The 22,913-nt window shown below is 40.1% G+C and overlaps 1 protein-coding gene across 1 annotated transcript in view; it reads left to right on the forward strand.

Moving 5' to 3' along the window:
• LOC26514621 (dynein axonemal heavy chain 2) overlaps window positions 1-21,782 on the forward strand; it is a 40,477-nt gene extending 18,695 nt beyond the window's left edge. Inside the window, exons 4-5 of the mRNA XM_032452759.2 lie at window positions 21,414-21,656; window positions 21,751-21,782. Coding sequence (XP_032308650.2) covers window positions 21,414-21,656; window positions 21,751-21,782 — 275 coding nt within the window. The remainder of the gene's footprint in view (window positions 1-21,413; window positions 21,657-21,750) is intronic.
• The last annotated feature ends 1,131 nt before the right edge of the window (window positions 21,783-22,913 follow it).

The raw sequence follows: 22,913 nt of genomic DNA on the forward strand, positions 1-22,913 counted from the left end.
TTATTAGTCCCGAAGAATTATAAAAATTATAATTATAAAAATCAAAAGGTTATTAGTCCCGAAGAAGAAACTAAAAGTTCACAAAATAAAGAAAATGAAATACAGTTATACCCCAAAATAACCGCCTAAGGACAGGATAGATTCTTATGGTTGGGGAAGTAACATATCAACAAAATTTCTTTAAGTATATATTAGTAAATTTTGTAATTGAAATTCGTAATCAAACTGCAAATAGCCTCATTCCAATTTTTGTAAAAACATAAACATTTAATTATTCCAATTCGACTGAAAACAGCCTTTTTTCAAATTCCCAATTTCTAAGAGTCTCTTCAGATTGAAAACCAAAACAATATTTTGGTAAACTGGTATTTTGGTAGAATCCCGACTCAAATCTATCTCACTTCTTTTAAGTGAAATAAAACTATACAGTTTAAACCGTTCTTAAATGGGCACCCACTTCACAGGAAATTTCACATTTTCTTGGCAACTCGACTAGTTGAGACCCAAAGCCTTCTACGTCAACTGACACCTCAAGGAATAGTATAGTATACATATAGACCAGAGTATAGTCGCACTAACAGCGGCGTACACAGTTACGGCACATAAGCTCATGCGTTTCTCCCCCTGTTGTACCCGATTGGCTGACGGCCAAAATATATATAGTAACATATCAACAAAATTTCTTTAAGTCTATATCAGTAAATTTTGTAAACCGAAGCTGAAGCCTTTTGTATTGAAATTCGTAATCCAGCTGCAAATAGCCTCATTCCAATTTTTGTAAAAAACATAAACATTTAATTATTCCAATTCGGCTCAAAACAGCCTCATTTCAGATTTCCAATTTCTAAGAGTCACTTCAGATTGAAAACCAAAACAATATTTTGGTAAACAGAATCCCGACTCAAATCTTTCTCACTCCTTTTAAGTGAATTAAAACTAAACAGATCATACCGTTCTTAAATGGGCACCCACTTCACAGGAAATTTCACATTTCCCTCAAGGAATAGGTTCCGACGCAATCGATTCTCTTCAGAAAACAAAGCCTCTCAGAGAGAAAAGCTTCTTTCGAGCTTTGATCTGCAAAAAGCTTCAAGGGAAGCTATAAAATTGATTTAGAGCCCCAAAGTTAAGTTCTGAAATTCTAAAATTCTAAGCAGTTTAAAAGAATCACACTGTTTAAAATACGGAACTCAAATAAAAAATATATTTTTTTCAAAACTATTTTTAAGAAGATATTAAATTATAGATATTATTCTATAATCACTCGGAATTATAAAAATTTGCATATATTATATATTATATATTATATATATTATATATGTATATTATATATATATATTATATATTATATATTATATATATTATATATGTATATTATATATATATATTATATATATATATTATATATATATATAATATATATAGTAGATTAGGTTAGGTTAGGGCGGTGATGCAAGGGGGACATAGAAGACCCCCTCGCTTCCACTTGAGCCGCTAGGGCTCCTTGTGCTGCCGCTGGAGCAAGGGTTTCACCGAGATGCTACCCCCCCCCTTCCTGTCTACCAGGGTGCATATATATGCCTATACTATCTGTGGCGGTCCATGGTCCCAGCCTGCTTTTTTAATGAAGGCAACCAATCCGCGTGGAGAAATCTCTCAGAGATCGTTAAGGTCCGAGAGTTCTTCAGATCCGAAGTGTTTGAGTCTGCTGCGTCGGAGTGCCGGGCAGTAGCATAAGAGGTGCGTTACCGATTCTACCTCCTCTTCATCCCTGCAGCTCCTGCCGAAATCATTGTGGGGGACTGCAAGCCTGGCCGCGTGTTCGCCTATCAACCAGTGCCCAGTAATTGCCCCAATCGCTAGGCTGCATTCTGGTCTGGTGAGAGCAATAAGTCTCGCCGATCTTTTCTGAGAGCGTGTCGGCCAGATCAGACGTGATGTTCTACAGGTCTGGAGATTACTCCATTTCCTATTGGCTGCCAGGTCGAAAAACTCTCTGCACTTTAGCCTGCAAGTAGCCAAGGGTATGCCTACAAGTTCTTTCTCCGGTAGGAGAGGGTTGGTAGTCCCTGCCCTAGCTAGTTCATCTGCAGCAGTGGTCGCTTACGCCAGCCGAACGCTAATAGGCGCGGAGAAGAATTACTCGGCATCGCAGAAAGAGTGCCTGGCAATAATATGGGCCATTCGGCAGATGAGACCATACTTGGAGGGGTACCAGTTCGACGTGATCACGGATCACATGCCGCTGAAATGATTGAACAATATAGAAAGCCCACTTGGAAGGATCGCGAGATGGGTCTTTGAGTAGCAACAGTACGATTACGTTATTAGCTACAGAAAAGGCAAGCTAAACGTAGTCGCGGATGCACTTTCCCGCCAGCCGATAGTGGAGAAACTGAGGAGTGCCACATGACATGAGGCAACAGGTGCTGAAGGAGAACCACGACGCACCAACAGCGGGACATCTAGGCGGAAGGAAAACGATTGCGAAAGTAGCAGCAAGACACTTCTGGCCAGGGATGCAAAGGGACGTGAGGAACTATGTCAGGAAATGCGAGACATGCATGCGGTATAAACCGAGCCAGTCATGATCGATCGATTTTCCAAATGGACAGAAATGGTCCCAATGCGAAAAGCCACAACGGAGACGCTGCAAAAGGCAAAAGTCAGTTCACCGCACCATACACGCCGCAGGAAAACCCGACGGAAAGGGCTGGCGGTAAACTCGAGCATGTCGGACTCCACGGGGTACTCTCCATGCTTCATCACCCAAGGCAGAGAGCCAAGAATGCCGAAAGCAATATTCGACCAAGGGGCATTGGAGACAGGACAAGGACAAGCCACTCCCTCAGAAAATGCAGAAAAATTGCAGGAAGTGTTCGAACAGGTGCGGAGAAACATGGAGCGCGCGGCGCAGGAGGCGGGAGTGGAGCCCGAAGATCGGCAACACGGTGTGGGCAAAAGAACACCATTTGTCCAAAGCGGCTGAAGGTTTCGCGGCGAAACTAGCGCCGAGATTTGACGGGCCATACAGAGTGACGAATTTTATTTCGCCGGTGATCGCCGTGCTACGTCACGGGAGCACAAAGAAAGAAAAGAGAGCCCACGTAAGTGAGCTAAAAGCTCAGGTGGAGGAATCGGCACCGCAGGCGTAAGACAGAAGGAAAAGGAGAATGTACAATCACCAATAAGGCAACAATAAAAGAAAAAAGAAAACACAAAAAAAAACCACAGAACACATACACAACCACGGAACTCTGGCGGTCCGTAAATGCACCTGTAACTCAGAGTTGATAAGGTAGAGTCCCCTGTGACCGGGAACCCAAATGAGGTAGATGTCATGCTGTTCAGCCATCTCGTTGAGAGATCTGCGACAGTCATTGACTGTCCTGGAGTTGGATGAGAATCCGTCAAGAGCCTTGAGCGCTGCCTGACTATCTGAGAAGATACATATTGTACCCCGATTGCCCCTTAGAGCTGGGGATTCCAGTGCTTCCTTAATGGCTACTACCTCAGCCTGGAAAACACTACAGTGGTCGGGGAGTCTGAAGGACTCCTTTATGCCGCCTCCCACCTGGCCGTTAAGTTTTGATCCATCTGTGTAGATATGAATGGAGCCCTCCGGTCCCGGTATCCGGGCATCCCATTCCTCCCTAGAGGGGATTAAGATTTTGAAGTTATAGGTGGGTTGGTCGACGGGCACACAGTAATCCGTACCCCCTCAGGCATGAAATGATGTAGGTCCAGTCTGGTATGACCGAAACTATTCTTACTCCATAGATTTGCCTCTCGTAGTCTTATTGCGGCCAGAGTGGCCGCAGAGTCTTTACCCCCATCAGTTCCACTGGTAGTAGGTCGAGGATAGTGTCAAGGGCATCACTAGGCGTAGTGCGTAGACTGCCTGTTATGCAGACTTCCGCCATGCGCTGTGACTTCCTGAACTTTTCCCTGCATGTGGAGTTGTCCATGATCGCTGGTCTGATGATAGCTGTGTATAACCATCTGACCATCTTGGGGGACATTCCCCATTTCAGGCCTACCGCCTTGCGACAGGCATAGAGTGCTATTGTCGCTTTCTTAGTCCTATCAGCGGTATTCAGCTTCCAGTCCAGTTTCCTGTCTAGTGTGATGCCTAGGTACTTCGCACTATCACTAAGAACTAGTGTTTCTCCTAGGAGCTTCGGAAGTCTTAGGTTTGGTATTTTGTACTTCCTGGTAAACAGCACGAGCTCTGTCTTGAACGGATTTACTCCCAGCCCGTTCCTTTGCGCCCAGGCCGACAGAACTTCGAGCTTCCCTGTCATTAGGTCGCATAGCGTCTGTGGGAATTTCCCTACGAAGGCAATAGCAACATCGTCCGCGTACGCAATGATCTTACAGCCGCCACCCTCTAAGGATCGCAGTAGGCTGTTAACCGCCACGTTCCAGAGTAGTGGTGAGAGTACACCTCCTTGCGGGGTGCCCCTCTTGACGTATCTTCGAATAGTCTAACCTCCAAGAGTAGCCTCGACACTCCTGTTAACCAGGATCTGCCGTATTAGGTGAGTTGATCGGTTTTCTATTCCAAGTCCCGTCAGTGCGTCGATTATTGAGCACGGCAAGATGTTGTTGTGCGTAGACTGCCTGCTATGCAGACTTTCGGAATGCGCTGTGACTTCCTGAACTTTTCCCTGCATGTGGAGTTGTCCTTCTATAGCCCCTACATACACATAAAATCCACAAGTGCGTATTCCTTAGAGTTGATCGCACGTTCGGCAATCATAGTGATATCGTGCAGGGCTGTTTCTGTTGATCTTTTGTAAGCATGCTGAGAGCATGAGATGTCATTTGGGTTAATGTTTTGTTGTAGATGGAGACTTAAGAGTCTTTCCATAGTCTTAAGGAGGATGGAAGACAGACTTATAGGTCTGAAGTCCTTGGGTGTGCAGTGGGATGGTTTCCCCGCCTTGGGTATGAATACAACCTTCGTGCACAGCCACGCCTTTGGTATCATACTAGTAGTAAAGACTGTGCTGAAGATTTTCTTAATCCATTTCCTTAGGTTAATGCCGGCTCTGGAAAACTGAGCCGGTAGAATACCGTCCACTCCCGGAGATTTGAAGGGTTTAAAACTGTCTATTGCCCATTTAAGATTTCTGTCACTAAGTAGGTAGTTGAGTGGGCCTGGTGACCCTAGCTACGCATCACCTGGGTTGTTCCTTCTGATGAGCAACCCGGGAAGTCTGCGTTGATAAGGGTCTCCAGGGATTCCTTGAGGTTGTCCAGCGCCCCTCCGTGTTCTTAATGTAGCCTGCGATGGGGGCTGTAGTAGAGAGAATCTTTCTTAGGCGGGCGGCCTCTGATGTCTCCTGGATGTTGGTGCAGAAATTGGCCCAGGCAACCCTCTTTGCCTTGCGCAATTCTTTGTTATATTGCCTAAGTTCAGCTTTATAGGCTTCCCACGCCTCGTCTGTGTTGGTACGGTGCGCGTCGTTGAAGGCCCTACGTGCCTTTTTTTTGTAGGCGGCTAAAGACGAGGTCCACCACGGAGGCTTCTTCGATCTGTTGCTACCTATTCTTTTCTTGGGGCAGGCCTTGTGGTAAGCTTTTGCACTAGTCGCAGTAAGCTTATCTACCATGGCGTTGAGCCCCTCATAGGTCTCGATGGTCTCTGAAGGCGGTTCGCCTAAGGATCTATCTAGTATATTTTTATAGAGCTCCCAGTTTGCCTTTCTAGGATTTCGTACTGCTTGCTTGCTGAAGTTTTCAATTCAATTCAAATCAAAATTTACTACTATCTCAATATAGCGATGGTCTGAAAATGAGTGTTTGTCAAGGACTCTCCAGCTTGTGATTGCATCAGCCAGGGAGTGCGAGAATAATGTGACATCAAGAACCTCCCTTCTGTTCTTGACGACGAAGGTGGGTTCTGAACCTCTGTTACCCACTAGAAGCTTAGAGCTGAGGATAAAATCGAAGATTGACTCACCCCTCTCGTTTGTGTCAGTGCTTCCCCACTTATTGTGATGAGCGTTGGCATCGCATCTACGTCCGCGTACGCAATGATCTTGCAGCCGCCACCCTCTTAGGATCGCAGTAGGCTGTGAACCGCCACGTTCCAGAGTAGTGCGGAGAGTACACCTCCTGGCGGGGTGCCTCTCTTGACGTATCTTCGAATATTCGAACCTCCAAGAGTAGCCTCGACACTCCTGTTGACCAGGATCTGCCGTATTAGGTGAATTGATCGGTCGTCTATTCCAAGTCCCGTCAGTGCATCAATTATCTAGAAAAGCAACAATTGCGTATTCCTTAAAGTTGATCGCTCATGCAGGGCTGTTTCTGTTATGGCTATCTCAATGTAGCGGTGGTCTGAAAAGGAGTGTTTGTCTGGGTCTCGCCAGCTGGTGATTGCATCACCCAGGAAGTGCGAGAACAATGTAGTGTCAAGAACCTCTCTCCTGTTCTTGACGACGAAGGTGGGTTCTGAACCTCTGTTACCCACTAGAAGCTTAGAGCTGAGGATAAAATCGAAGATTGACTCACCCCTCTCGTTTGTGTCAGTGCTTCCCCACTGATTGTGATGAGCGTTGGCATCGCATCCTATTATTAGGCCGATTTCCTTCCTTTCGCTGTCTTCCACAAGCCGCCTGAGTAGCGAGTGCGGTGGAGGTCCTAAGTGGTCATGACCCATCTATGCCGAGCATATTCTTAGATGGCCGCCTGGGCCCTCTATCGATGCGGCTACGTGATCTTCATTGCTGAAATTTGGTAGCAAGAAGGTATTAAGGCTTTTCTTTGCGAGTATGCATGCTCGCTTTTTACCTGTTACATCGGCTGTGTACAGCCTGAAGTCCGACGCCCCCAAACCGAGAATCCTGTCTCCGTGGATCCAGGGTTCTTGGATGAGGGCCACGTCAGCTCCACTCTCTGCAAGATGGAGCAGTAGGGTGGCGGAAGCCACCTTACTGTGATGGAGGTTTATCTGCAGGAATGTCAGGGACATCCTTTAGATTCTCCACCACAGTAACCTCCGCCTCGGTGTCGGATCCCAGCAATGAGTCCTCCTCCATACCGACGCCACCAAGAGCCCTCGCCAGGTCACTCTCCTCTGAGGTGTACCCTTCCAGAATGTCCTCCTCGACATCTGACATTCCTTTTGGGCGGACCTCTTCGGTCGGTTCCCCCAAGTCTAACTCTTGTGCGTCTATCTCCAAGTCGATGCCTCCAGGCTTACTCTTCGCATCCGACTTGTAGATCCTCACCGCAACGTGCTCGAACCCGTACTTAATTCGGCTACCAGCACCCTCCAGGATCCTCGCAGTCTCCTCATTTAAAGTGAGGTCAACCTGCCTTCTTAGTCCCACTGCTTCCACCACCTTGGCGACTCTCCAGTCCGCCGTAGGGAGTGTGGGATTACACATTTTGAGCATGGCCAGAATGGTGGCAGGGTCCGCCGGCTTCTCTGTCAGCCATACGCGGGCCCTCGGTTTGCTAGGGATCTTGTCCCAGTCCACCGCCTCCAGACTGGCTCCTGGGTAAACCTCCCCAAGCGACGCAATCATACGCTTGTAGAGGCTTACAGACCTCGCATCTTGGCACGCTATCACCTTGATGCTACCCTGGTATCACCCTGCGTCTTCGCAGTCCGGTGGAGGTCCTCCGCTCTTGAGCATCTCCTCCATGAAGCGCCCATGCAGCTCGTTCACCACCTTCCGCCAAAGCTCTTTGGGGATCAGGCCATCTTTGGAGCCATTATCAACGACCCCAATGATGGTCCTGCCCTTAGTAACTTCGGCGAAGGATCTGTTACTTTGCTGTGTCTGCACCTTCTTCTTCTTAGCTAGGGGAGCTCCACCGTCGGTCGACCTCTGCCTTTTCGCACTTTGTGCACTCTCCTTTGCAGAGTCGCCTACTCCTGTCGGCTTCTTTGGGTCCAATCTGGCCCCCGTTCGGTGATCCCATAGTGGGCCCCGTTTTGGGGGTCGGGGCCTTGGCATCTCCCCCTACACCGGCGCCGCTCGCCTCGGATGTTGTCCCTCAGTGGGGAGCTTCGCCATCCCAGCATCTCTTTGGCCTCTATCTGCCTTGGAGATTGACGGATCCGTGATCCCATTTTCGGACTTTCTTAGGGAGTTCCGTTCTCCACTATTTGTTTTTAATTTTATATTGCAGTTCATTTTTGGACCCACGAGTAGTCGGGAAGGGGTTCGTCCATCATGACATAGCCCGCTTGTCATGATAAGCCTGATTAAAACTGAGGGGTCGGCCGGTCCCCCAGAGTCCGCATATTAACGTCCGTGCATCCCCCGGACATGCATCCCTCGGCATATGCTGTTCCACCTTGGATTGGGGGAATTTGAGGAAGGGAGTTTTTTTCTCCCCGCCCGACTACAATTCGCCAGCGTCCTCGGCCGAGACATGACCTTACCGGGACCTGTTACCAGCCGCCCTCACGTGGAGAGTATAGTCGCACTACCATCGGTGTACACAGTTACGGCACATAAGCTCATGCGTTTCTCCCCCTGTTGTACCCGATTGGCTGACGGCCAAAATATATATAGTAACATATCAACAAAATTTCTTTAAGTCTATATCAGTAAATTTTGTAAACCGAAGCTGAAGCCTTTTGTATTGAAATTCGTAATCCAGCTGCAAATAGCCTCATTCCAATTTTTGTAAAAAACATAAACATTTAATTATTCCAATTCGGCTGAAAACAGCCTCATTTCAGATTTCCAATTTCTAAGAGTCACTTCAGATTGAAAACCAAAACAATATTTTGGTAAACAGAATCCCGACTCAAATCTTTCTCACTCCTTTTAAGTGAATTAAAACTAAACAGATCATACCATTCTTAAATGGGAACCCACTTCACAGAAAAATTCACATTTTCTTATCACCTCTATTAATTGAGACCCAAAAGCTTTCCACGTCAACTGACACCTCAAGTAAGAGGTTCCGACTCAATTTATTCCCTTCGGAAAACAAAGCCTCTCAGAGAGAAAAGCTTCTTTCGAGCTTTGATCTGCAAAAAGCTTCAGCAAGGGTAGCTATAAAAAGGACTAAGAGCCCCAAAGTTAAGTAAGTTCGGACATTCTAAAATTCTAAGCAGTAGTTCAGAAATTCTAAGCAGTTTTAAGGAATCACACTGTATCAAAACCGAAACTCAAATAAAAATATATTTTTTCAAACTATTTTGAAGAAGATATGTAATTGGCGCAGCCGGTAGGATGTGTAAAAGTGACCAGTGATCAATCGAGATCATAGAACATCGTAGAAGTATTTTATGCTAATGCAACTGCTGCTACTCACATCCGCAAAAGAACTTACGTGTTAGTTTCAATTTGCAGCCCACTTTTCGAAGTGTGACCGCTACCGAAAATATACAAAACAATAAATAAATAAGAAATACAAACATTACAATGGCTGATCCAGTGGCAGAAATCCAGTTACTTTCCGAGCTACACCTTAATCCGGCTTTAAGCCAGATTAGGCAAGTTCTCAATTTTAATGGAAGCACCAGGGAATTAAGTGCATTCATCAGACGGATCGAATACATTTTAAATTTGTATCCATCAACTGATCCGCGTCAAACAGCTGTATTCTTCAGTGCAATTGAGATGCAATTATCAGGAGATGTCCCGCGAGTATTCCAGCTATCAGCAGCAAACAATTGGCACGATTGCTCTCATCGATGAGTACAAAACCGAAACCCCATGCGAGGAATTACTAAGACGACTTCACAACACCCCTTTCAATGGAAGTATTCGTAAGTTCGTCGAGGATCTAGAATGTAAAATATTTTTCGTAACAAAAAAATTTTTTTTTTATTAAACTTTGCTTTTATATATTGGATCTTCTCTTAATTTTGACACTAACAATAAGTTTTCAAATCTTAACATTAACATTTAACTAACAGTAGACTAAGACTGCATTCTGGTTGCACGTTCCTCAAGACGGTCGCTGGGTGGGTAGGTCATTGCGACGAAGTCGTGATTGGTTGCTCAACCTTGTTAGACCTCTCGCCAGGTGGTTAGGGTGCGACAATAGCTTGCTAAAGTACTTTTCCTTCTGTTCTGCGATCACATCTTTGACTGGAAGAATGTTTAAGTCGCGATGTATGTTTTCGTTGCGAACGTACCACGGTGCCCCGGTGATTGTTCTCAAGATCTTCGACTGAGCTCGCTGGACTAAGTCAATATTGCTATTGCTGGCATTCCCCCATAACTGGGAGCCGTACATCCATATAGGTTTAAGTACCGAGTTATACAGCAGCACTTTATATTCAAGGCAAAGGGGAGACCGAGCGTTGATAAGTCAATGAAGGCTGCTGGCTTTAAGCTTTAGGTGGGTTCTTTTAGCTTCTATGTGCCGACGCCATGTGAGTCTTCTATCGAGGTGTACTCCTAGATATGTTACCTCGTTTGCTTGCGGGAGTAGGGTGTTGTTTAGCGTAAGGGGCGGGCAGTTTTGCCTATTCAAGGTGAACGTAACGTGCTTGCATTTTTGTTCGTTTACTTAGAGCTAGTAAGAGCTAGCTGCGCAGTTGCTTGCATCGGGCATTTTGAGCGGCTAAGAATAGCTGTATCATCAGCAAACGTAGATGTTGTTAGTCGTGTGCTTGTCGGGATGTCTGCTGTGTAGAGAACATATAATGTTGGTCCGAGTACACTTCCTTGAGAACTCCAGCTTCAATAGTGAATTCGTCAGATATATCAGTGTTGCACCTCACAGCAAATTTTCTGTCGTAAAGGTAAGACTCTAAAAGCTTGTGGGTATTACAAGGGAGCATTGTCTTGATCTTGTACATTAGACCTTCTAGCCAGACTCTATCAAATGCTTGAGAGACATCTAGAAATATTGCGGTACAGTACTCGCGTTTTTCGAATGCATTCCAAATTTCTGCTGTTATCCGGTTGACCTGCTCAATTGTTCCGTGCTTTTCACGAAACAAAAACTGATGTGACGGGATTCCTTCCTGGATCCTTAGGTATGTGTTTATTTGAGTCAGAATGCATTTCTCAAAGAGTTTAGATAAGCATGAAAGTAGGCTTATATGTCTATACGACGTGGGAATTGTGCGGTCTTTTCCCGGCTTTGCTATCATTATTATAATTGACTTTTTCCATCTCGCTGGAAAGTGGCCAAGTTTTGCGATGGCATTGAAGAGCTGGGTGATAGTGCAGACGGCGCAGTATGGAAGCTCAATGATCATTTTGGGAGTTATGAGGTCGCAGCCTGGTGATTTTTTCGGATTTAGTTGGTTTTTGATGATATTAGCGATTTCGTTTGGGCGACACTCGATTGGTTCATGTTGAAGCTGAGGCTCATATGGTAAAGTCGGCAAAGTAAAGGCACTAGTGGCCGGATTTGGTTGGAAGATATTTTTAAGGTGATTGGCAAACGTGCTGGCTCTGTCTGCATCTAAACGCCGCTTTTCGAGGACGAGCTGTTCGATTTGTAGATTTGTCTTTTTATTGCTTTGTGTATTTATAGTTTGCGATGTTGAGGCTCGAGCTGCAGAGACGAGTACAGACTCAAGTGAATTAACAAAGCTGTCTACGTTGGCTTCATCGTGGAGATGAGGACTTAGCTCAATGTGTGAGCTGATATATTTTCTGTACTTAACCCAATTGGTTTTCTGTGAGGTCAATTTTGATGGTTGTTCCAATGTTCCTGGATGTCGCAGTAAATTAAACAGGACAGGCGAGTGATCAGATGAAAGATTCGATGGGCAATTGGCGCTTATCAGATTTTTAGGGATGTTTTTGGTAATCGCAAAGTCTACTAAATCTGGTAGTTTCCTTGGGTCTGCCGGCCAGTATGTTGGTGTGCCAGAAGAAACATAGTCGAGCTTGTTCTTGGCTTTGATAATTGCATTATAGAGCTGCTTTCCTTTTGGAGTCACGAGACGGGATCCCCAGTGTGTGTGCTTGGCATTGTAGTCTCCTGCTGCTATGAAGTGGTCTCCAAGTGTGTTGAAAAACTGCATAAACTCATCTTCAGCTATATTGAAGCGAGGGGGGCAGTATACGGCGGCTAGTGTAAGTTGGTTGCCAGTATTTAGTTGTATATTTATAGATGTGGCCTGTAGGTAGTTTTTAGCAAATTTGTTTTGATAATGGTGCTTTATGCGGCTTCTGATTAGAATTCCAGTCCCACCATGTGCTTTACCATCTGGATGATTTGTTCCGTAGAATGAATATCCTCGTAGTTGAAAATTGTATTTGTTTGTAAGGTGTGTTTCCGAAAGGAGCATTACATCGATATGATTGTCGAGTAGGAATTGAGCTAACTCAAGTTTATGTTGCGAAACGCGTTAGCGTTCCACGTAGATATCCGTAGGGAAGCCATTATTTGGATTGTTGTGAAACCAGCATTTGAATCAATAGATTTTGGTTTCGCATTAAATCTTGCATAGTTGTGCGCATAAACGACATAAATTCCGCCAGGCTTTGTTGTAGGCTGCTTATCATAGCTTCAAAGTTGCTTTTTGGCTGCTCTGTTGATTGATGTTGCTGAGCCGTGTTCGGTTCTTGGTATGCTGATTGCAGAAATGAGCTTCTTGAGGCCGGTGTCGCCGGTCCTGATTTTAAGGCGCTTGCGTATGTCACATTTTTGTCAGAACTGTTTTGAACTGTCCATTTTGAGTGCGGGCAGCTATTCCTTTTCAGCTCCTTATAGACTGGGCATCCTCTATAATTAGCAGTGTGGTTGCCACCGCAGTTGCCGCACTTTTTCGAGTTGCTGTCATCTTTGCTCGCTGGGCAGTGTGCGGAGTCATGAAGCTCTCCGCAAACTACACACACCGGGCGCAGTTTACAGTATGACCTTGTGTGGCCATATTCCTGGCAGTTCGCACATTGTACCGGGCCATTGCGTTTGTGCGGTTCCTCAACTGTAATTCTGGGGTGCAGCAGGTACTGAAGATTGTATATTGGGTGCACTTCGTATTTCTTCAGGAGCTTGGTTTCTGGTTCGAGCTCAACCTTAAAGAGTGGCTGCGGCTTTCTATCCCTGTTAAGAATATTAATGACTGTCTTGGCGCTAAAACCCTTCTCCTGTAGCGCCTTTTTTGCTCACGTTGACGTTGTGTGCGAACGTCGTTTAAGCTCATTGCAGTCGAGGTTGATTTAGTTTGAGTTTTAAGAGTTGTGTTTTATATTAATTAATTAATTAATTAATCAATATAAACATAAGCGATTTCATCGCAAAAAGCGTCTTTTCGCGTTATTGTAGATTTCTTAGACCAGTCACTGCACTTTTATGATTTTATTGAATATTTTTTCCCGGAGCACAATAAAAAACACGTCTGCATGCGAGCAGCTCAAGTCTAAAACAAACAAATTTTCGTTAGAAAACAATAATTTAAATACAATGATTTATAATATGATAGGTTATATCATAGGTTATGGAGCAGGTAAAATTATGCGTGGAGGAAAAAAAAGTAGGAAATTGTCGGCCTGTGTAATTAATTACACAGGCCAACAGCAAAAAATTTCCACGCATAATTTTACCTGCTCCATAACCTTTAGGCTCCCCTGAACCAAAGTCCAGAACAAACATAGGTTCTATCACCCACCGTTTCCGCGGTACACCTAAGAGAAGAAATTGATCAAATTTTACCATATATTGAATTATGTAGGCCGTGAAATGGCTACGACCATCATTGTTTCTAGTACATATCATTTTTGAAATGTATGTGTACCAACTAAAATTAAAAATTGGTATCTAGCAGTTACCATATCTTTGGAATACGCATCCAAAGTTGAAATCTCAGATTTTCTACATTAATTTTTGGTCTTCTATGATTTTTCCCCAAACATTTTTCTATGGAAGATTTTTATTTTCTTATTGAAATCAGTAGATCATACCATGTTTTAATTTCGGATTTAAAAAAAAACTCGAAATAATTTTATTGAATTTAATATAGGTGGTTCAACAATATTTTCTTAAATTAAATTGGAGTTTTTAATCTCATATTTTCAAAAAGTCATGGCTATCTAAAACTGTTTCTATATTCAAAACGTATCTATTGCAGGTTCAGCTTGTTTAGTAAAGCTTTACAGAAGTTGTAGATAGCCATGACGTTTTGAATAAGAAAATAAAAATCTTCCATAGAAAAATGTTTGGGGAAAAATCATAGAAGAGCAAAAATTAACGTAGAAAATCTGAGATTTCAACTTTGGATGAGTATTCCAAAGATATGGTAACTGCTAGATACCATTTTTTAATTTTAGTTGGTACACATACATTTCCAAAATGATATGTACTGGAAACAATGATGGTCGTAGCCATTTCACGGCCTACATAATTCAATATATGGTAAAATTTGATCAATTTCTTCTCTTAGGTGTACCGCGGAAACGGTGGGTAATAGAACCTATGTTTGTTCTGGACTTTGGTTCAGAGGAGCCTAAAGGTTATGGAGCAGGTAAAATTATGCGTGGAGGAAAAAAAAAGTTGGAAATTGTCGGCCTGTGTTATAAACAGGAAACAGTCACTTTGAGCGGATTTGTTTTTTCCATGATATATAACCACGAAGATTTTAAGAATTCCGAAATGGAAAAATTGGCAGATTATCTCAGTCCACCTTCATCTGAAGATATATCTTTTAATTTTGCAATTAATAATGACTTAGAAGAAAATAATAAAATTCCAATAAATCATCTTAATAAAGAACTAGATTAAATAACATTTTATTTGAATTTAGTGATATCCACTACAGGGAAGGTGAAAATTTGACCTTTACCAATGCTGTAAAACATTCAATCCAAATCAAACATGAAGATCCTATTTACAAAAAACCTTATAAATACCCCCAAGCTCATGATCAAGAAGTCGAAGTCCAAATAAAAGAAATGATAAATCAGGGAATAATACGTAAATCGAAATCCCCTTATTGTTCTCCAATATGGATAGTCCCAAAGAAAGAGGACGCATCAGGGAAAAAGAAATTTCGAATAGTAATAGACTGTCGAAGTCTAAATGAAATAACTATTGATGATAAGTATCCGATACCAGTTATTGATGAAATATCTGACAAACTTGGAAAGTGTCAATATTTTACAACAATTGACCTTGCCATGGGTTTTCATCAAATTCAAATGGATGAAAATTCTATTTCAAAAACATCTTTTTCAACTAAAAATGGACATTACGAATTCACACGAATGCCATTTGGTCTGAAAAATGCGCCTGCAACTTTCCAACGTTGCATGAACAATTTTTAGAAGATTTAATATACCAGCATTGCCTTGTTTACATGGATAACATAATTGCATTTTCTACTTCATTAGAGGAACACATATTGTCTATAAAAAAGGTGTTTTCAAAACTTCGAGAAGCTAATCTTAAACTTCAACTTGACAAATGTGAATTTATGAAAAAGGAAACCGAATTCCTTGGACATATAATAACAACAGAAGGAATAAAGCCAAACCCCGAAAAAATTGAAGCAATACAAAAATTTCCAAAACCAAAAACCCAAAAAGAAATAAAATCATTTTTAGGTCTCTGTGGATTTTATAGAAAATTCATACCTGATTTTTGGAAAATTGCAAAACCCATGATTGTAAACTTAAAGAAAGGTTCCACTATAAATTCAACAGATAAAGAATATTTAGAAGCATTTGAGAAATTAAAACTTCTCATTACATCAGACCCAATTTTAATTAACCCTAACTTTGAAAAATTATTTTCTTTAACAACAGATGCTAGCAATGTCGCCGTATTATCACAAAATCATAAACCCATTTGTTATGCTAGTAGAACTTTTAATAAACATGAAATTAATTATTCAGCAATAGAAAAAGAGCTTCTGGCTATAGTTTGGTCCACTAAATATTTTAGGTCTTATCTCTTTGGTAGAAAATTCGAAATTCTTACCGATCATAGACCATTAGTTTGGCTTCATAATATAAAAGAACCAAATATGAAACTACAAAGATGGAGAATACAATTAAACGAGTTTGACTTCACTATTAAATATTTGCCGGGAAAAGAAAACCAGGTTGCTGATGCTCTGTCAAGAGTGAATCTAGAAGAAAATTTTTTTGAAGAATCACCGGATAGTATTCAGTCATTACCCACAATGCACAAGAAGACAATCAGAATTACATATATAGAAATAGCGGAAAGACCTTTAAACTATTACAATAGACAAATTGAATTTCAGAGAGGAAATTCAAAGGAAGTTTGAATTAAAACATGACCCGCTTAAACATATTAATTCAGAAAAATTGTTAAATATCAAAACATTTACATGGTTACAAGTTAATACTAACGAAATATTGATAATTTCTCATATTCCTCGTACTATCATTAAAACAGTAGCGTAGATAGGGGGGGGGGGGGGGGTCAGGGGGATCAATCCCCCCCCCTTGGGTCTGAGAATTATAAGATGATATAATCTCAAAATTAAAAAAGAAACACATTTTTACGCAATGACTGTGCAGTACAGCATTATTATTATTATTATCGCAGATTGCGGATTATTATCGCAGTGTAAAATAAAACTTACAAAAAACAGGATAATTTTCTGAGTCATATCGCCCCCCCCATATCAAAAAGCTATCTACGCCACTGCATTAAAAACCTGAAAATTTTACCGTATCCGGATCAGAATCAGAATATAATAACCGATACATTGCATGATAAATATTACATAAAAAATCAGCAATTCTTTTAAGTAAAAACAAAAAAAATAGTAAATAATAAATGTATAATAGGTCTCTTAAGACAAACAAATACGGAATGTAGATATACAAAAATGTACAAGAACTTCGAATTAAATTATATTGAACCCAACATTATAATAACATGGAATTTGCCAAAAACTTTGTTAAATCAAAATTGTATATATCATATAAAAAAACCTCTTGACGAGGTAAAGTTCCGGTGACGAACCTGCATGCGAAACCCAAAATATCTGATATCAATTTTAATGACGAAAATATGCTATATAGGTGTACAAAATTGCATATAAAAAATGTTCTTGTTCGGCACGTGACTGATTTTTTTTTGTTTTTCTTGCACGTGCCAAACAAGAATATTTTTTATATGATATCAGTTGTTTTTTGTATATTGTGATCTTCAATTATTTAAAATAGAACGCATAACATATAGAATATATGGAAGTAACCTCTGGACAGGCGATTTACACAATTAGCAATACTTTAATTGTAAGGATAAACATCAAAACTATTTTTTTTTAACTCAATAGATTTTGACATTCAAGAAGGTGGAATAATTAAAAACCTTTCCAAAGACGTAAAGAATTTTTCAATAGCTTCAGTGGCTCTGAAGTTATACGTATTTTTAATTTACAAAGGTTTTGGAATTTGGTTAGTTTAAAAATTTTAATTAAAAATTTGCCCAAAAATGTATTTAAAATCCAAAATTGTTTCGTAGTTGTGGGAAACCAAATTATTTTAACAAATTAACAGATGAGAGGCCTATCCTTATGAGAGTTCTCTATATAATAAATTATTAAAAAACAAGAAAGGAAAGCTAACTTCGGGCGGAGCCGAAGTTGATATACCCTTGCAGTTCAGTCGCAGTCCGCTAGGTGGCGCCACGCATCTTATATTATTAGATATATAGCGGATCGTATATAGTCGGCCGATCCTTATGAGATTTGGCATATCGAATTATTTTGCCCAAAAAGTAATCAGTACCAAGTCCCATCTTTCTAACTTAAAAAACACCAAAGTTATGCCAATTCCGATCGTTCTATGACAGCTATAGGATATAGTCGGCCGATCCTTATGAAATTTTGTACATAAGATATTTTGGTCAAACATAACATGTGTGGAAAGTCCCGCTAACTTAAAAAACACCAAAGTTATGGAATTTCCGATCAATCAGTTATATGGCAGCTATAGGATATAGTCGACCGATCCCGGCTGTTCCGACTTATATACCTGCAAGGAAAAAAAGGATGTGTCCAAAGTTTCAACTCGATAGCTCCAAAACTGAGAGACTAGTTTGCGTAGAAACCGACAGACAGACAGACAGACGGACATGCTCATATCGACTCAGGAGGTGATCCTGATCAAGAATATATATACTTTATAGGGTCGGAGATGTCTCCTTCACTGCGTTGCGCACTTTTGACCAAAATTATAATACCCTCTGCAAGGGTATAAAAAACAAGAAAGGAAAGCTAACTTCAAGCGGAGCCGAAGTTGATATACCCTTGCAGTTAAGCAGAAGCTTATGTTATTATATATATCGGATCCTATATAGTTTTCCGATCCTTATGAGAATTTCACCATCAACAAAATTTCTAATAAAAATATTGGAAACAGCCCCAAGCATCTTCAAAAATAGAAAGGTTGTGCCATTTCCGATCGTTCAGTTATATGGCAAGTATAGGATATAGTTGGCCGATTCTTATGAAACATAGGATTAGATTGCCCAAAACGGAAACCATAGATAGTCCCATCATTCTAGCTTCAAAAACAACAAAGTTAAGCCAATTATCCTAATAAAATGTTGCAAATCGGATAAGATTTCCCAAAATGCAATCTGTACTAAGTCCCATCATTCTAACTTATAAAAAAAAAACAAAGTTATGGCATATCCGATCAATCATATAATAAACATATATTATATCTAACATAAATGCGCAAAGATAAAAAATTAAAAAAAAACTGGAAATTTCGTTTTTCCAGTTTTTCTAGTTAAACCAATTGTTGAATGTAACAATTTATTTTGGGTGTGCGTTATAAAATAATAAATATTAGAAAAGTATTGGCGGAGTTGGTTTGCCTGGTTTTTTTTTTTAGCTTTTAATCCATGATTTGGCCCAAAACGGTGGTGGCTGCATTTATTTATATGCATTATATGCTCAGTGGGGGCATATGCATATAAAGCGTAAAATTTAATGCATAGAAAAAAAATAAATGCATATAAATAAAATTTTGCATTCTTCTCATTAAGACATGAGACACTGAAACATAAAGCAGAATTACATCAAAATTTGCCATTAAGCAACAAAGTTTGAGATTAGCCGAGTGGAGAGCGTTGTGGTTTCTAACACGGGAGGGCCTGAGTTCTAGTCCTAGTTGAGTCAATGTTTTTTATTTGGATTTTATTTTTGAAATATTTGAAAATATCTTATGTACAAACTTTCATAAGGATGGGCCGACTATATCCTATAGCTGTGTAAAGTGCCGCCCTGTGCATTATAGAAAATGCCGCCCTTATTATTAATTGAAATTGAAAACTTCCTAAATCAAATGTCGGGGAAACCGTGAACTATATACATAATTATTAACAGATTAAATAAATGTATATCGTTGGTTGAATTCATTTATTGTTTTATGATATAAAAATATTCACATAAGGTTTATTCAAAAAAACTAAAACTTGACTTTAGCTAATACCGTAATTATTAATGTCACAATTCTTTTTGTTGACTTCATTGGAATACATCGTTATTTCTTACGGAATTGTAGGATTCCAATTACTTGTTTTAATCAATTAGATTTATTTGTTTTTTTAAATTTTGCTGCCCCCCGAAATTTGCCGCCCTGTGCGCGAGCACCGACTGCACATAGTGAAAATCCAACGCTGCATAGAACGATCGGAATTGGCATAACTTTGGTGTTTTTTAAGTTAGAAAGATGGGTACAGATTCCATTTTGGGCAAAATAATCTTATTGGCCAAATTTCATAGGGATCGGCCAACTATATCCAATAGCCGCCATATAACTGAACGATCGGAAATGCCACAACTGCAAGGGTATATCAACTTCGGCTTCGCCCGAAGTTAGCTTTCCTTTCTTGTTTTTCTTTGGGACCTCAAGATTGGTACCTCAACCGACCCGTCCGACATTTCTTTCAGAAGTTATTCAAGAAATTAGATTTTTACAGCTTTTTCAAAAAGTTTTAGAACAATAATTGCTCATATCATATGAGTCATATGACATTAACAAAAATCTCCAATTTTATTCAGTATTGCAAAGAAAAAAATATAGACAAACAGACTATTGAAATATGCGTATTCAAATATGCAAGAGTAACATAGACAGTTATGCTATATATTCACTTGAATGTAAGGATGTAGCAAGTGTATACACACTATTAATGTGTTCCTTGTTTCTCGCCTATTTGTTGATATCTTGTCCTCTTGACATTTTACTTCACTTCATTTCTGGCATTGAGAGCGTGTGGTTTATAAAATCTTTATTGTGTGTTTTATTTATTCATTGAGGGTTTCTGGTTAATACTTAATTGTATTACTTATTTGTTAACAAAAACCAATAGGTTATGGGCCCAGACACAACTACAGTGAATAAGTAAAGCATACCTATATACATTTAATCAATTCGCGAGTTTTTTTTTCTGGAAACGCTTTGACAAATTAGCCGCAAATCACCACGTAGCGGCAGGACGGTGTTACAAGATAGTGCTACGATTGAGAAACGTTATTGCTGTAAGAAGTTGCTGGAAATTGTGGCTGTGAAATTTGCTTTTGTGTGATAGAATCTTACAATGGATAAAGGGAAAAGAAATATCAAACCGTTTGACGGTGAGAAATATTCAATATGGAAGTTTAGAATGAGAGCGTTGCTGGAAGAGCATGATCTTCTGAAGGTTATAGATGAAACGCATGAAAAAGTGACTGATGAGATAAAAAAGGCAGAACGAAATGCAAAAGGTTTAATAATTGAATACCTAAGTGATGCATTTCTATCTTTCACTAACAGTGAGAGCACTGCTAAGCAGATTTTTGCAAATTTAGATGCAATTTACGAGAGAAGAAGCTTGGCATCACAACTATCTCTGCGAAAAAAAACTTTTAGCCATGGAGTTAAAAGGTGACACTTCACTCCTGAATCATTTTAATTCATTTGATGACCTCATTACCGAACTTATCGCATCAGGAGCAAAATTAGATGATATGGATAAAATTTCCCATTTACTTCTAACTCTTCCACCCAGTTATGATGGTGTTATAACGGCAATAGAGACTCTATCAGAAGATAACTTGACATTGGCTTTTGTAAAAACACGACTTCTTGACCAAGAAATAAAGCTTCGGAATATTAGTAAGGATACGAGTACTAAAGTCTTGCAAGCAGTAGGTAACAAGGAGTTCAAAGATGCAAAATTTAACAATAATCCAATGCAAAAGTTTAAGAAAAAATTTTTCAAGCCAAGTTTCAAACCGAAACCAAAATGTTTTCATTGTGGTAAGCCAGGACATTTAAAGAAGGATTGTTTCTTTTTGAAAAGACAGCCAAATCAGAATTCTAACGAAAACAAAAGAAAGGAAGGGCAGGCTCAGATGGCAACAGCAGCAGCAACCCAACCAGAGCGTAGTTTTGCCTTCATGTTGAGAAATGCAACTTCCAATTCAAATACAAACGAGGCTGAGTTTATACTAGACTCAGGAGCATCAGACCACCTAATAAATGACACAGCATTGTTCTCCAAATATGACCATTTGCAATCAAATGTGCCCATCGAGATTGCCAAACGCGGAGAGTTTATCTACGCTACAGCCAAAGGAGTTGTCAATATTACCAGCTGCGGAAACCAAATCACCTTGCAAAACGTTTTGTATTGCAAGGATATTCCACACAACCTACTATCGGTAAAGAAAATGCAGGATGCAGGTATGACCATTGAATTTAATCCTGGAGGTGTAAAAGTATCCAAGGATGGTAAATTGGTTTTTAATGGAATCCGTGAGTTCAATGTACCTATTATAAAATTTCAATTAAACAGTAAAGTATTGATGTCTAAAATTTCAAATAGTGCTGAGTATCGATTATGGCATGAAAGATTAGGCCACATAAGCGTAGGAAAATTTTTAGAAATAAAGCGAAATAGTCTTTTTGAAGATACTAATATTTTAAGCAATATTGATTTAAATCATGAATTATGCGAGGCTTGTATAAATGGCAAGCAATCTAGATTAAAGTTTCAAAAATTTAAGAATAAGGAAAATATTACACGACCTTTGTTTGTTGTCCATTCCGATGTTTGTGGCCCAATAACACCCACTACCATTGATAATAAGAACTACTATGTAGTTTTTATTGATCAGTATACACATTACTGTGTAACCTATTTAATAACTTATAAGTCGGATTTTTCTGTTTCAAGGACTTTGTAGCGAAGAGCGAGGCTCACTTCAATTTAAAAATTGTGAATTTGTATATCGATAATGGAAGGGAATATCTTTCTGGTGAAATGCGTGATTTCTGTGTTGAAAAAGGCATCAGCTATTATTTAACGGTTCCTCATACTCCAGAGTTGAATGGTGTATCAGAACGGATGATACGAACTATCACCGAAAAGGCTCGATCTATGATCAATGGTGCTCAACTTAATAAACATTTTTGGGGTGAGGCTGTTTTAACATCAACCTATTTAATTAACAGATCCCCAAGTAGAGCATTGCAAAAGATAAATAAAACACCATTTGAGATGTGGCATAACAAAAAGCCAATGTTAAAGTATCTGAAGATTTTTGGTTCGACGGTATATGCATTGAATAAAGTAAAAAAAAGAAAGTTTGACGAAAGGTCAATTAAAGCTATTCTTGTTGGATATGAACCAAATGGTTATAAATTATGGAATGAGGAATCGAGGAAATTTATGATAGCAAGAGATGTTGTGGTGGATGAAATAAACATGCTAAAATCGAGAGTTTTACATGGAAAAGTTTCGGATGTTCAAAGTAATACTGTTGAACAAAATAATGAATCTCTAACTAAAGAGAATGAAGAGTTGGATTTTCCTTTGGTGGAAAATAATGAATCTGTTGATTGTGAGTTAAATGAGCAACTCAATGAAAATTCCACATATCTTGAGAATGCCGATCCAGTCGTTGAAACTGGTGATAAATTAAAAGAAAATAAAAAGAAAGAAGAAATCAGACGCAGTGAAAGAATTAAAAGTAAACCCAAATTATC

Source organism: Drosophila ananassae, assembly GCF_017639315.1.
Source record: "Drosophila ananassae strain 14024-0371.13 chromosome Y unlocalized genomic scaffold, ASM1763931v2 tig00000140, whole genome shotgun sequence".
Classification (NCBI taxonomy): Eukaryota; Metazoa; Arthropoda; class Insecta; order Diptera; family Drosophilidae; genus Drosophila; species Drosophila ananassae.